The sequence below is a fragment of the Diplodia corticola genome (assembly GCF_001883845.1).
Source record: "Diplodia corticola strain CBS 112549 chromosome Unknown scaffold71, whole genome shotgun sequence".
In the NCBI taxonomy this organism is placed as follows: domain Eukaryota; kingdom Fungi; phylum Ascomycota; class Dothideomycetes; order Botryosphaeriales; family Botryosphaeriaceae; genus Diplodia; species Diplodia corticola.
The window spans coordinates 93,539-105,576 of record NW_017971550.1 but is presented as its reverse complement, the minus strand read 5'-3'; the positions used below and the strand labels follow the sequence as shown (position 1 = coordinate 105,576).

The 12,038-nt window shown below is 57.0% G+C and overlaps 4 protein-coding genes across 4 annotated transcripts; 3 read left to right on the top strand and 1 right to left on the bottom strand.

Moving 5' to 3' along the window:
- Positions 1–662: 662 nt before the first annotated feature.
- Positions 663–1,864, bottom strand: BKCO1_7100034 (40s ribosomal protein s13; the record flags this gene model as incomplete). Its single annotated transcript, XM_020278789.1, has 6 exons — positions 663–849; positions 908–941; positions 1,098–1,130; positions 1,185–1,261; positions 1,651–1,748; positions 1,838–1,864. The coding sequence occupies 6 exons, from the start codon at positions 1,862–1,864 to the stop codon at positions 663–665; spliced, it is 456 nt and encodes a 151-aa protein (XP_020126117.1).
- A 2,811-nt stretch (positions 1,865–4,675) lies between these two features.
- Positions 4,676–6,234, top strand: BKCO1_7100033 (protein tos1; the record flags this gene model as incomplete). The annotated part of the gene is made up of 3 exons (XM_020278788.1): positions 4,676–4,927; positions 4,977–5,697; positions 5,750–6,234. 3 exons carry the CDS (start codon positions 4,676–4,678, stop codon positions 6,232–6,234), a joined length of 1,458 nt encoding a protein of 485 aa, XP_020126120.1.
- Positions 6,235–7,113: 879 nt separating this feature from the next.
- On the top strand, positions 7,114–8,590 carry BKCO1_7100032 (peroxisomal membrane protein; the record flags this gene model as incomplete). The annotated part of the gene is made up of 3 exons (XM_020278787.1): positions 7,114–7,168; positions 7,252–7,758; positions 7,812–8,590. 3 exons carry the CDS (start codon positions 7,114–7,116, stop codon positions 8,588–8,590), a joined length of 1,341 nt encoding a protein of 446 aa, XP_020126119.1.
- Positions 8,591–9,359: 769 nt separating this feature from the next.
- BKCO1_7100031 (ubiquitin-conjugating enzyme) lies at positions 9,360–10,247 on the top strand (the record flags this gene model as incomplete). Its single annotated transcript, XM_020278786.1, has 4 exons — positions 9,360–9,386; positions 9,440–9,451; positions 9,734–9,890; positions 9,979–10,247. 4 exons carry the CDS (start codon positions 9,360–9,362, stop codon positions 10,245–10,247), a joined length of 465 nt encoding a protein of 154 aa, XP_020126122.1.
- Between the last annotated feature and the right edge of the window lie 1,791 nt (positions 10,248–12,038).

The window sequence follows — 12,038 nt, the reverse complement described above, 5'->3', positions numbered from 1 at the left end:
ATTTTGCGAATGGACTTAAAAAAAAATTAAAATTGGGGCGTTCGATTGGCAGGCTGGGTGGTTGGTGGTGAAAAGCAGAAAAAACGGGACAAGAGGATTGATTGCTGGATCGGAAAAAGAGAAGTCGTTGTATGGCTGGTAGGGAAAAAAAGACGAAACAAAATACCCCAGGATGTGCGTATGTGTGGGTCTGCATAGCGGGCGGCGTTGGTATTTCAGATATGGATTGAGAGGTTCGAGCATGATTGTGCAGGATTTGTCGAGTTCGGGATGCTGATCTGGTGCGATTCTACATAAGCGGATTACAATGCGGGGGTGGGTCAAATAGTAGTTCATTTGCCCGCAAGGTAACTCGAAGAGTCGATCAAGCTGGAGCTGATGGCATATTCTCAGACCTAGTTCATGGTCGATGTCTCCAAGGACGATCTAGACGATTCACGGCACAGTACATAAGGCAGAGGAAGTCGTTCCTATTGATCGCCATTTTTCAGGCGTATCTTGACGTTAACCGCTTATCCTAAGCCACTTTTTGACAGCCGTTTTCCTCCATAGGTGGGGCAGCCCTATTTCGACGCCGCCGGGTAATTTCGCCGTTCATGCATTGAACCCACACAACTCCCCAATCAACTACACCATACCAAGCCACGACAAGCGTTGAGCGCTTAAGCGACGAGGGTGGAGGCGGTGGCGCTCTCGTACTTCCAGGTGGGGGGAAGGACACCGACGGTCTTGTAGTAGCGAGACAGACGGTGGATACGGGACTCGATCAGAATGAGGCGGAACTTGGAGTCACGGTCCTTGCGGTTCTTCTCGAGGTGCTTGCGGACGGAGACGGCCTTGCGGATGAGGCTGGATGGCAATGTTAGCTCACCAGCCAAAAGGGACATCATATATATTCAGAACTCACAAGTAAAGGTCCTCAGGGATCTCAGGGGCGAGACCTGTAGGTATCACTCTGTCAGCCATTGAGACCAATCAGAGGCATATTTTGTCTGTTGTTTGTGGCAGCCATTGCACCGAAGCATGTCCATAGAGCATCACCTCCTTTGGACAAGTACTCCAGTGCGAATGAGCCTTTCAGACGGGAATCAACTGACCGCTGGACTTCAGGATACGGAGAATCTTGTTGCCTGGGAGATTGTTAGAATTATACGTTTACTGCACGCCGAAAGAAGGGCACATACCGGTGACGACCTTGACCTGGGCAACACCGTGGCTGTCACGGAGGACAACACCGATCTGCGAGGGGGTGGCGCCCTTCCTGTATGGACGTTAGTAAGTTGTTCCGACTCGCTGCTGGTGTCGTCCAGCATTTCAGGATAATCGGAAGCCCTCCGCAAAACCCTGGACGCGCACTGCCTGAGCATCTGATCACATCCACTCCGGCTCTCACTCTACCAGTCCTGGCTTCTTCCTCAATCCTGATCTCCAGTCGAACTTGTGCGGTGATGCGGTTCGTGAACGAAGAATCTCCGGCTATGCAGCCGTCTCCGATTCGGAGGGATTTCGATTCCAGCCAAAACTGGCACAAGTGACTGCTTGTTCCAGCGCAGACCATGCAGACCATCAGATGCCCAGGCGACGCGCGACCACACGTTACGGAGTCCAATCCAATTCCCCGACCTGCTTCAAACTTCCGACAAGACATACTTGGCGAGCTTGAAGATCTGGTCAACGACCTGCTCGGGGGTGGTCTTGAGCCACGCCGGGGGAGTGCGAGAGTAGGGGATGGCCGAGCTGGCGATACCCTGATGTCGTTGTCAGCACTTCATGTCCTGGATGGCGATTCTGCAGCGGGGCGGATTTCGGCGGCGCCGCATGTGGTGCAATGTCGTACCTTGCCCTTGGAGTGAAGACGACCCATTTTGACGGATTTGGAAGACGGCTGTCGTTCGTTGAGGTTGGCTTAGTGGAGGCTGTCGTCGCTGGTGTTGGAGGTTTGCGAGAGGTCGGCAAAATCTTGGGCGTTGTGCGCCGGCGCTCGCTTGTTTTTTCCTCCGACTATGGCCCGTGCATCCACCTCAGTCTTCATAGGAGCCTTTTCGCGGCGGACTCGCGTTCCCTTTCTCAACACCGCAACTTTTTTTCTTTCCCTTTCGCGTCGCGCCCCCCACGACGGACGAGGCTCTGCAGACGACATGCGCGTCATGCTTGCGCATACCTTCGCAGAGCCTCCCGTGTAGTTGAGTGGGTAGCCTCGAGGTCTCGTACGTCGAGTCGACGTTTGTAGGACTTGCACCATTCTCTGCTAATAGCCCTAGAGGTAAGCTTTTCACATGCCATCTACCCTCCCCTCGCTGTACTTGCTTCAATGATGAATGGACACATTTGTTCTTATTGGCACCTCTTGATAGATGGCCTATACGCTTGCGTGTAGCGCCAGATGATCGCAACGGACTGTCTGATCGAGCACCAACACATACGCTTTGTTATTGCGCTGTCTGTGCTTCATGTGCTGACATCTCGCGTCACAGATTTGCCTATGGCGCTCGAACCTTCGATTGACGGTCTGGAACGGCCTCGCGCACGTTGTCGAAGGTGGTCTCAGCTGGGACTTGGTTTTCGACGAAGGCACAGCCAATGCGCCTCATCGGAATGTGTCAGGCAGCACTATACAGTGGCTGAGCACAATACTTCGGGTTCGGCAAATGCGGTCATGTTTGCATCAGCCTTGGCTGAAGTATTGCGGCTAGCAAGCTGTTGTGTCTCTGCCTGACCCACGCACTGGCCGATGAAAGACTGCGCCACGAAATGGGGGTACATTTAGGGAAAAGTTCATGTTTGTCGTGAGAGTGCGTTTGTGATTTACTTTAGTAGACTGTAGACGAGCGTAACCAATCAATGTACAAAATTTAGTTCCAGAATGTACTTGACGTTGTCTTGAAGTGTGGTTGCCTAGAAAGCCAAAGCCCCAGTGATACCCGTTGTTAACTTGTGTCTAGTTGCGATATGCGTTGTCTTGACATGCTGCCGTATCTAAGGATGTTTGCCCATTTTGAAAGTGAATTGTTACTTGCGAAGTCAGATGGTGTCGCGTGCAAGCCAATGAACTACCACTTATTTGCCTGAACGTGGACCTGTTACTGTACTCGGAGATTTGAGTTTTGCTACTACACGGAATGCTACTCGTTCGGAACACGCGTATTATACCTTCTACTTTCGATTATAGCTTGTGGGTTGCGGAGACAGACGTGGCGTTCGTCTGCACCCGGTGGCCGCAGGATGACCCGGTGGCGGTCGTATCTGGCGGCTGATATCGGATGATACGGCGACGACGTTGGATCGACTCGCAGGCGACCCGGCCCGTGCCTCAGGCACACCACTAGGGATCGGGAGGTAGCGATGCCATGGTTGACATGCATGTTGTACATCTTTCTGTTGCAACTCTGCTACAGGACCGTTACCGCTTTCGCGCGGCTGCATCACGTACAGGGTTGATCACAACTAGCCAGCAAAGACAGAACCCCGCCTGTCACCGATCAACATGTCACAGCAAAGTGAGTTTGCGCCGCACAGGATAATGCGGGCGCATGCGCCGGCGGTTCGGCAAGAGCAGCGGCCGCACGCAGGAACAACACTTGGCGCATGCGCCCACGGACCAACGTCTCCGTGGGGCACCGCCGCCGCGATAATTGTTGGACACGGACAGGATGGGGCTGCGTAGAGAGCCACACGGGCCACTGTCCGAAATGCGGTGCGTGGAACGAGCGAGGCAGGACCAAAGCCGTGTAACGACCAGCCTTACTGAGATGACTGGATGACCTTCCCGACCAAGTGTAGCCCGCGTCGCCCGCGCTGCCCGCGCTGCCCTGCGGCGCGGCTACGTCCGCTGGCCGGGTGATTCTGATCGGCGCGTCGAGTCCTTCACTTTTTTCTCAGCGTGGCCGTCACACCGGAAATTGCTCATTGAGTGAAATTTAGCGCGCGCGGCGGAGCTGGCTGTTGGCAGCGCAGGCGGGCGAGTGTGCGCGTTGGAGATGGCGGCCAAGAGCGAATATATCGACTTGGTATCCCTGGCTGGCGCGGCATCGCAGAGATTGGCTAGAAAGTCAATCCCATGGCGGCGTTTCAGCGCAACGACCTGAGTTTGCGAAAACGAAACGACCTGCCCAAGACCCCAAGAAATGCCTGTGAGATGGCGGAGTCAGCGCAAGGATCTGGGCACTTGGCAGGAGTTCAGCTCGCACAGCAGCGCGCGGTGCTGCCGCGGGCGGCAGACAGGCCGGCGGAGGGAGTGTTTGCGCGCTGCGAGTGGCCGGCGGCGCACCCGCGCAACAGCGAGGGAAGCTTGCGATGGTCGGCGGGATGGTGGAGGCGGCAGCGCGCGATTGGCCGAGGCCGTCCCCGGGTGCCAAGCAGATCTCTAATTTAAGGAAGCAGGGTTGCTGCAATGCCGAGCGGAGCGCTCTAGGCTGCATTGGGCCCCCCGAAACACTGCGACCGATCCACGGAGACAAGGGAATATATCGTTCGGCTTGCGCCCTCTCTTTTCGCTGCCTCACCTGCCTTCCAACTGCTCGTCGCACGCTGCAGCGCCGCTCATTTCCTTTGCGCCCTCACCAAGTCACTCATTCCTCCACAACTCTCTTTCGCACCACACTCTCCCGCGCCAGCGGCGATCCACGACCATCTTCCTTCCCGTTTCGGAAAATTATCCGCATTCCACAACGTCACCATGAAGAGGCTCCTTGCTCTCAGCGCCCTCACCACCGGTGTCTTGGGCATGACCAATGGCTGCTCGCCTGACCAGACCAATGTCTTCGACGAGTCCGGCAACGCTTACTGCGAGCCCGCTGTCACCACCATCAAGTACACTGGCGTCGGCGGCACTGGCCAGTACAGCACTGTCACCAGCATCGACACTGCCGGTTCCTGCGCCTGGGCCGAGAAGGCCTATGCCGGTTCGCTTGCGCCGTACGACGAGGAGGTACGCCTTAGCTGCAATCCCATCGCACGTCACTCGCTAACCCTAGTAGATCGGTATCATCTTCCGTGGCCCTCTGAAGCTGCGTCAGTTCGCGGCCTACAGCGCCGACAGCTCCGCTAGCAAACTCAAGAAGCGCGGCGAGGAGCGCAAGGCTGAGAAGGAGAAGGCGAAGCGCTCTCCGCGCCCCAGTCCTCACAAGCGTCGCTATGGCCATGGCCACCAGCACTTCCACCAGCACCAGAAGGAGAAGCGCGGCCTCGGTGACATGGTCACCGCTGTCATCGACGGTCAGCTCGTGTCGTGGGTCAACAACTACGCCGGACCCACTGCTGCCGCGGACGCGGGCGCGGGCGCAGACGCCGCTGCGGACACTGGCTCTGCCGGCGTCAACGTCGGTGTCAGCGTTGATGCTGCCGCTGAGCCTACTTCAACTTCTACCACCGCTGCGCCCGTCAGCTCCGCCACTTCCACCGCGTCTGACGACGACAAGGATAGCGTGGACAGCTCCGATACCAGTGGCGAATGGGCGCGCATCTCCCACTACAACTCCGAGGAGAAAATCAACGACGGCATGACTTTCCTCACCCACCCGCCTTGGCAGAACGTGCTTGCCTACGCCGGTGTTTCCGGCATTGAGCAGGCCTCTGAAGCCACTTGCTTCGGTGGCGAGCTTGACAATGCCGACGAGTTGATCATCATGACCGACTCGCCTTGCTCCGAGGACGTTGGCACCGAGTGCGCCTACTTCAAGGATGGTGACGAGGCTTTCCGTAAGTGACCCAATGGCAAGATGCAGCCTGGACCGGTGACTGACAATCGCAGATGGCTTCGGTGGCACCAAGAAGGCCTTCTTCTTCGAGTTCCAAATGCCCGATTCCGGGACTCACTGCTCTGTCAACGAAATGGAGAGCAAGTACGTTGCGGACAACATGCCCGCCATCTGGACGCTCAACGCCAAGATCTTGACCGACCAGTACGGCTGCAACTGCCAGGCCACTGGCTGTGGTGAGCTCGACCTCTTCGAGGTCCTCAACCCTGGCAACAAGCGTATGAAGTCGACCTTCCACGGCAACACTGGCTTCGACGGCGGCGACTCCCACTACATCGAGCGTCCATTCGACAAGTACATGAGCGCCATAGTCGTCTTGGATGACGACACCATGGTCATCAAGGTCCTCGAGGACGGCACTGAGGCCCCGAAGAGCATCACTCAGGCCCAGATCGACGAGTGGACCGGCAAGGACAACGACACCGAGGTCTCGAACATCCTTGGCCAGCTGGCCATCTACGCCATGGCATCTATTTGAGCGCGAGATGGGAAATTCGGCTGTCGAATGTCAACATCCAAAGATACCTTTGCTTCTAGCGATTTGCTAGTGAGCTTTCTGGGCGTAAATAACGGAGGCTGGACGTGGTCGCATCCTAGTGGGAAGAGCTGATCTACACCCTTCTGTATAGTTAATATCTTCTCAAGTGGAGCAGGACGTCTCCTCGGCCTCGGGCTCGTAGCCCGAGAAGCCTTTACGAAGTCGATGACTGGCATGGGCGGGGTCCCCTTCATCTGGTTGCAGCGGTTTACTTTTCTTGCTAGTGTGTATGGTAGTTCAAATCAACGGCCATGAGACCGCCGTTCTGCTTGCCGACGCGCAGTTCGAATGTGAGATGAAGTGAAGATAGACTCTTGCCGGAGCGACAAGGCGATGTCCAAATAAGTGGTGGCCGTGCTCCACGTGGGGAACGCTGCAGGCCGGTTCGCGGCGGACTGGTCCCTAGTTATCCGGCATCACAGGCGGGCTGTGCGCCGTCAAGCCGAGGCAATCCGCCGTACGTGCGAGACGCAGCCGCCACCCAAGACCGCCGAGGGCATCTGTCATCGAAGGCCTTTCGCCGTGGCTGCGAGCCGTCTGCCCACCTTCATAACGAAACATTGCCAATTTTTGTGCTGTCGCAGCGCAGTCTATCCATCTCCTCTCGCTTGCCGCGCCGCGTCGTGCAGCCGAAAGCCCGTCCCCGCATTTCGCAAGGTGCCGGTGAGATTCTCGGCTTTGCGTTTCCAGTTCCAACCTCGTAGCGCCGGGCCTTTCTTTGACATCACCGCGAGCGACCGCACCCCTCCCCCCCGACGCCGCGCCCCCGACTGTCGAGCAAGCACATGAGAGACGTGCCAGCCCGACTCTGAGGAGACGATGGCCTCGCCGCCGAAGCCGTGGGAGAGAGCTGGCGCTGGAGGCACCTCGACCGGTGAGTCCTGACCTGACCCCACGGTCGCCGCCCGTTCCCACGCCTGCGACCAGACGTGAACCGCTGGACTAACTTTGTTCCAGGCGTGACCGCTGCTGCTAATGCCCCTACTAGCACCGTCGCATCCGCAGCGTCCTCTTCTGAGCCTCCTGCCCTCCCTTCACGCCCCAGTTCCCTCAATAGCACCGTCAACCAGAACGCCTCCAGCTACTCCACCATGAACCGGCCCTACGGGATGGGTAGCAGCTACGGGAGTTCCTACTCGTCACCCTACTCGAGCATGGGAGGCATGGGAGGGATGGGAGGGTATGGCAGCTACGGGAGCTCGATGTACGGCCGGTCTATGTATGGCGGCGGTGGGATGTATGGTGGCGGATATGGCGGCTATGGAATGGGCGGCGGGATGTATGGCGGCATGGGAGGCATGGGAGGCATGCCAGGCGATCCGAACAACCCGCAAGGCTTGACTCAATCGTTCAGCAACAGCACTGCAGCCACCTTTCAGATGATCGAAAGCATCGTCGGCGCGTTTGGTGGTTTCGCACAGATGCTGGAGAGCACGTACATGGCAACCCATTCATCATTTTTCGGTAAGTGTACCACTTCCCAGGATGCGCAGGCGTGTGCTGACCTGTACTCCCAGCCATGGTTTCCGTCGCCGAGCAGTTTGGAAACCTGCGTCAAACGCTGGGGTCTGTGCTCGGAATCTTCACCCTGATGCGGTGGATCAGAACCGCCATCGCCAAACTTACAGGCCGCGCTCCCCCCGCATCTTCGAAGGAATTGACGCCCGCGAACTTCCATTCCTTCAACGGCCGTATGCCCGATGGCTCCCCCGCTGCTCCTCGCCCGTCGAAGAAGCCGTTCATCATGTTCATGCTTACTGTCATCGGCCTTCCGTACCTGATGGGCAAGCTCATCCGCGCAATGGCGCGATCCCAAGAGGAAGAGGAGCGCCGGCGGCTGGAGGCCATGCCCGGGGACCAGCAGCAGCAGATGGACCCGACCAAGCTCGAATTCTGCCGCGTCTTGTACGACTTCACGCCGGAGGCCAACACCAACGCCGTGCAAGGCGTCGACTTGGCGGTCAAGAAGGGCGACCTTGTCGCCGTTCTCGGCAAGACGGATCCCATGGGCAACGCGTCCGAGTGGTGGCGCTGCCGCTCCCGCGATGGTCGTACGGGCTACCTGCCCAGTCCCTACCTCGAAGTCATCCAGCGCCGCCCGCAAGCCCAGATTCAGAGCGCGAGTCAGGCCGGCAGCAGGGCGCAGACGATGACGAGCAGTACTGGCTTCAGCCGAACTGGCACGATGACGAAGCCCGAGGCGGAGACGGTGCCGGCGAAGGCTCCACCGCCGATCGAGGGCAAGGCTGGTGATATGGGCGTTGAGAGTTTCCAGAAGGGCATGTTCCAATCTTGAGAATTGGACGTGCTGTTGATATCCGGGTATTGGGGAGTAGGGATGTTTATCGATCAACGACTGGGCTTCATTTCTCTTTCTCTTTTTGCTAGGCGTCGGAGGTGTTCCGGCGGGGAGAAGCGACGAACCCCATCCATTTCTCTTTGTACAAAAGCGCATTCCGGTTCAGGGCTCGCGGAAAAGCCTGGTTTCTTCTCGTCTTTACTTCTTGTGGCTTCTTCTTTCGTAGATGGGTTCGTTTTCCCTTGGATGATTGGGGATGCAGCTGGGCATACAATACGTGATGTAGCAACGGAATCTAGAGGTTTCTGCGCAAGCAACGCAGCCCAAGCCCCCTTGGGCAAATTCGACTCGTGCAGGTGTGGTTTCTCTAATGATGCTGAGCAGTGGAACGCGTTGGCTCTTGGCTGGCGAGCGTAAATCATTCATACTTTTGCAGATGACTAGAACTTAGGAGAATCGACGTGGATAGCCAGTTTGTCCATGGAGATGGAGGCACGTGAGGCGGGATCGCAGGCGGTGACGCAGTTGCCATAGGGCTGAGACTAGGTCACCAGCGCAAGTGCCGCCGCGAGCCCGCCCGCCAACACTTTTCTTCAACCCTGCACTGCCACCACTCAAGTCCGCGTAGCAGACATTCCGGGTCTCTTCCGAAATCCGCTCTTGCTATTCCCGCTCCCACAGCCCCACCTGCAAGCTACATCGCGCAAGCTCCGACCTTGCTCCACCAGGCACCTCCGCCCCGCATCCAACGCAACGCCAAGACACCATGCTGGCATCCAGAAGGCTGGGGAAGGTATGTCTACCATCCTTGTTTCGCGGCACGTAGAAGCTGACCATAATGCATAGGAACTCTCCAAAGTACGTCTGATTCCCCACATCCTTCCGGTCTCCATTCACGCACCTATTCCCCGCGTCCGCTGCTGGAGCACCGAATCTCCGAACCCCCACATTCACCTGCTGCTCAGTATCTGCCATACACACCCCCGGAAATGCAACGCGTTCTTCGTTGGCTGTGTCTCCAGTGTATCGCAGCCCACGCATCTACGCGCCCGGCGCCAAACCCGCTCTTCGCACCGTAACGAGAGTACAAGTGGGGGGGTTTTTTTTTGGACTGGAGGCTAACACTTTGGTTGTCGTTAGCTCCAACTCGGGGAAAGCTTACCGCCAGGTATCACACTTGTGGAGGCCGACAACTTTGAGACATGGCTCATGGACATCCGGGTCATGGACGACAACCCTCTCTATGCGGGGCAGACGTACCGATTGAAGTTCAGGTTCTCCAACTCCTACCCCATCGGTACGGCGTCCCTTTCCCACAACAAATAAAAAGTCCCCTCAATTTCCCTCCCCCGGGTTTCATTAACGCGCGAGAGTGCGATTCCTAGAAGCTCCCGAAGTCACATTCGTCACGGCGCACAACATCGGCATCCCGCTGCACCCGCACATCTACAGCAACGGTATCATTTGCTTGGACTTGCTAGACCGCCAGGGGTGGAGCCCCGTACACAATGTGCAGAGTGTGTGCGTCAGCTTGCAAAGCATGCTGACGGGCAACACGCTGGCCGAGCGCCCGCCCGGCGACGACGAGTTTGTGAGGCGCAATACGCAGCGGCCGAGGGACATCAATTTTTACTTTCATGATGACAAGGTTTAGGGGGGTGGAGAGGGGTGTTGCTGGATGGGGCTCGAGCGGTAGAGCGTTGAGTGGCTGCGAAGGGCGCTGACTTGGTCGGAGTTTCTTTCTCTCTTTCACTCTTTCTTTCTTTCTTTTTGGTGGTGGCTTGGGAGGGTTGGAGGGTTGCATAGGGGGGGTTTGCGGCGCTATCTCAAGTTTTGAGTCGATGCCACGGCATGGTCTTTATTTTGTTCAACCTGGCTTTGGGCATGGCGGTGGTGTTTATGGTAGCCTGGCGCAGTACTGCATTCTGTCGCACCCAGCGGTTTCACGTCTTATTGACTACTCAGAGACGGGTCTGGTGAAGATGTGAGAAATCACGACCCTTTTGAGAAATCATTGAGGATTACGTTTGAAGGTGGGGTCTGCGGGCTACAGTGTTTGGGCATGTGTATGAGTTCTGCGCATGTGATGACTCTCAGGCACCGGTCCTCCTTACAGGAGCTATAAAATCACTTTCGTGGAATGATCGTAGCTTTTCGTTTCAATGTAGCCGCTCCAACTCAAGGTTGTGATCGCCTCGACTCCGGCACTGTGGCCTCGGACATGACGAGAAATGGTACTCCCCGGCCTCATTTCGCCATGCCCACCACTCCTTTGACGGGTCAGTATGTCCCCTTTGAAGCGCATCAGCAACGCCTATCCATGTTTCGCAGCAACAAGAAGGTGATGAATATCTACACCAGGTGCGCTCACTGATGCACAGCATCAGCGTAGACACAGACCAAACTGTCTTTCCAATACGATGTTGCAAGCAAATCCCCAACTAGCAAAAGTCTGGCTTGGTCCGCATCGAAATCGATGTTTCCATCGTCGCCTGAGGTTAGGGTCTGAGAAGCACGTTTGTTGCTGAACGGGGCTGGTCTTCTGCTGATATGTATATGCCTCCGATCATCGTACTGGAGCCCCCCACCACTTGTCATGCGGCGTCAAGTGCAGAAGCATCGCACGTGAGACAAATCCGGTGATGCTTGTGGAGTGAAGGTGCAGGTGGAGGTGGAGAGCGATAAAACGCATGCCCGATACTTGTTCTGCTCCTTCTTCTTCTTCTCTCTCGCTTCGAGTTTTAAGTGTGGCTGGTTCGGGTGCCCTTCTAGTCGATCTAGATCTGGCTATGGGCCATTGCTTTTCTGATGGGCCGGCTCTAGGGAGAAGTAATGAATGGATTCTCTCCAATATATAGGTAGCGGCATCGTACCACACTGCCGGACGCATCCGGACGCCACCCTGACTCGCGCGCAGACAGAATATCCTTCCCAAAGCGGCAACCGGAGCAGCGCCAATGACTCGTATTTGTGGATCGTCGAACACCCTTCATACTTTTCCCGTGCTCTAGAGTCGATGGAAAAATGGAGTGCCGGTTTCGAGACTGGTCGGTTCCGCTTTAACACCACCCATGCGGCAACACGTCAAGCAAGCCGACTCCCCCGGTCGGCCCAGAATGAGCTCCAAGCTGATCCCGGTCCCACCGCGCGAGATCGACGCCGTTCGTCTCCCAATCTCCCCTGCATCCGTCCTCTCTCCCCACGCTGTCTTCTTCCGCAATTGACCCCCTCTCCGGCCCTCTTGGTGAAGAAGCAGACAGCCGTTGCCCCAAGCTCCCGACCGATCCGCTCGTTCCAGTACGCGCCCTGCCTGTCGTGCGAGAGAGAGTCCAGAGCAAAGAACCAGATCGCCGCCGCGCGCACGCACAACCGGCCCTCCGGCCGACCGACGTCACCTGTGCGCACGTCGACAGACCGCAACAAGCACAGCTGGACATCAACCTCC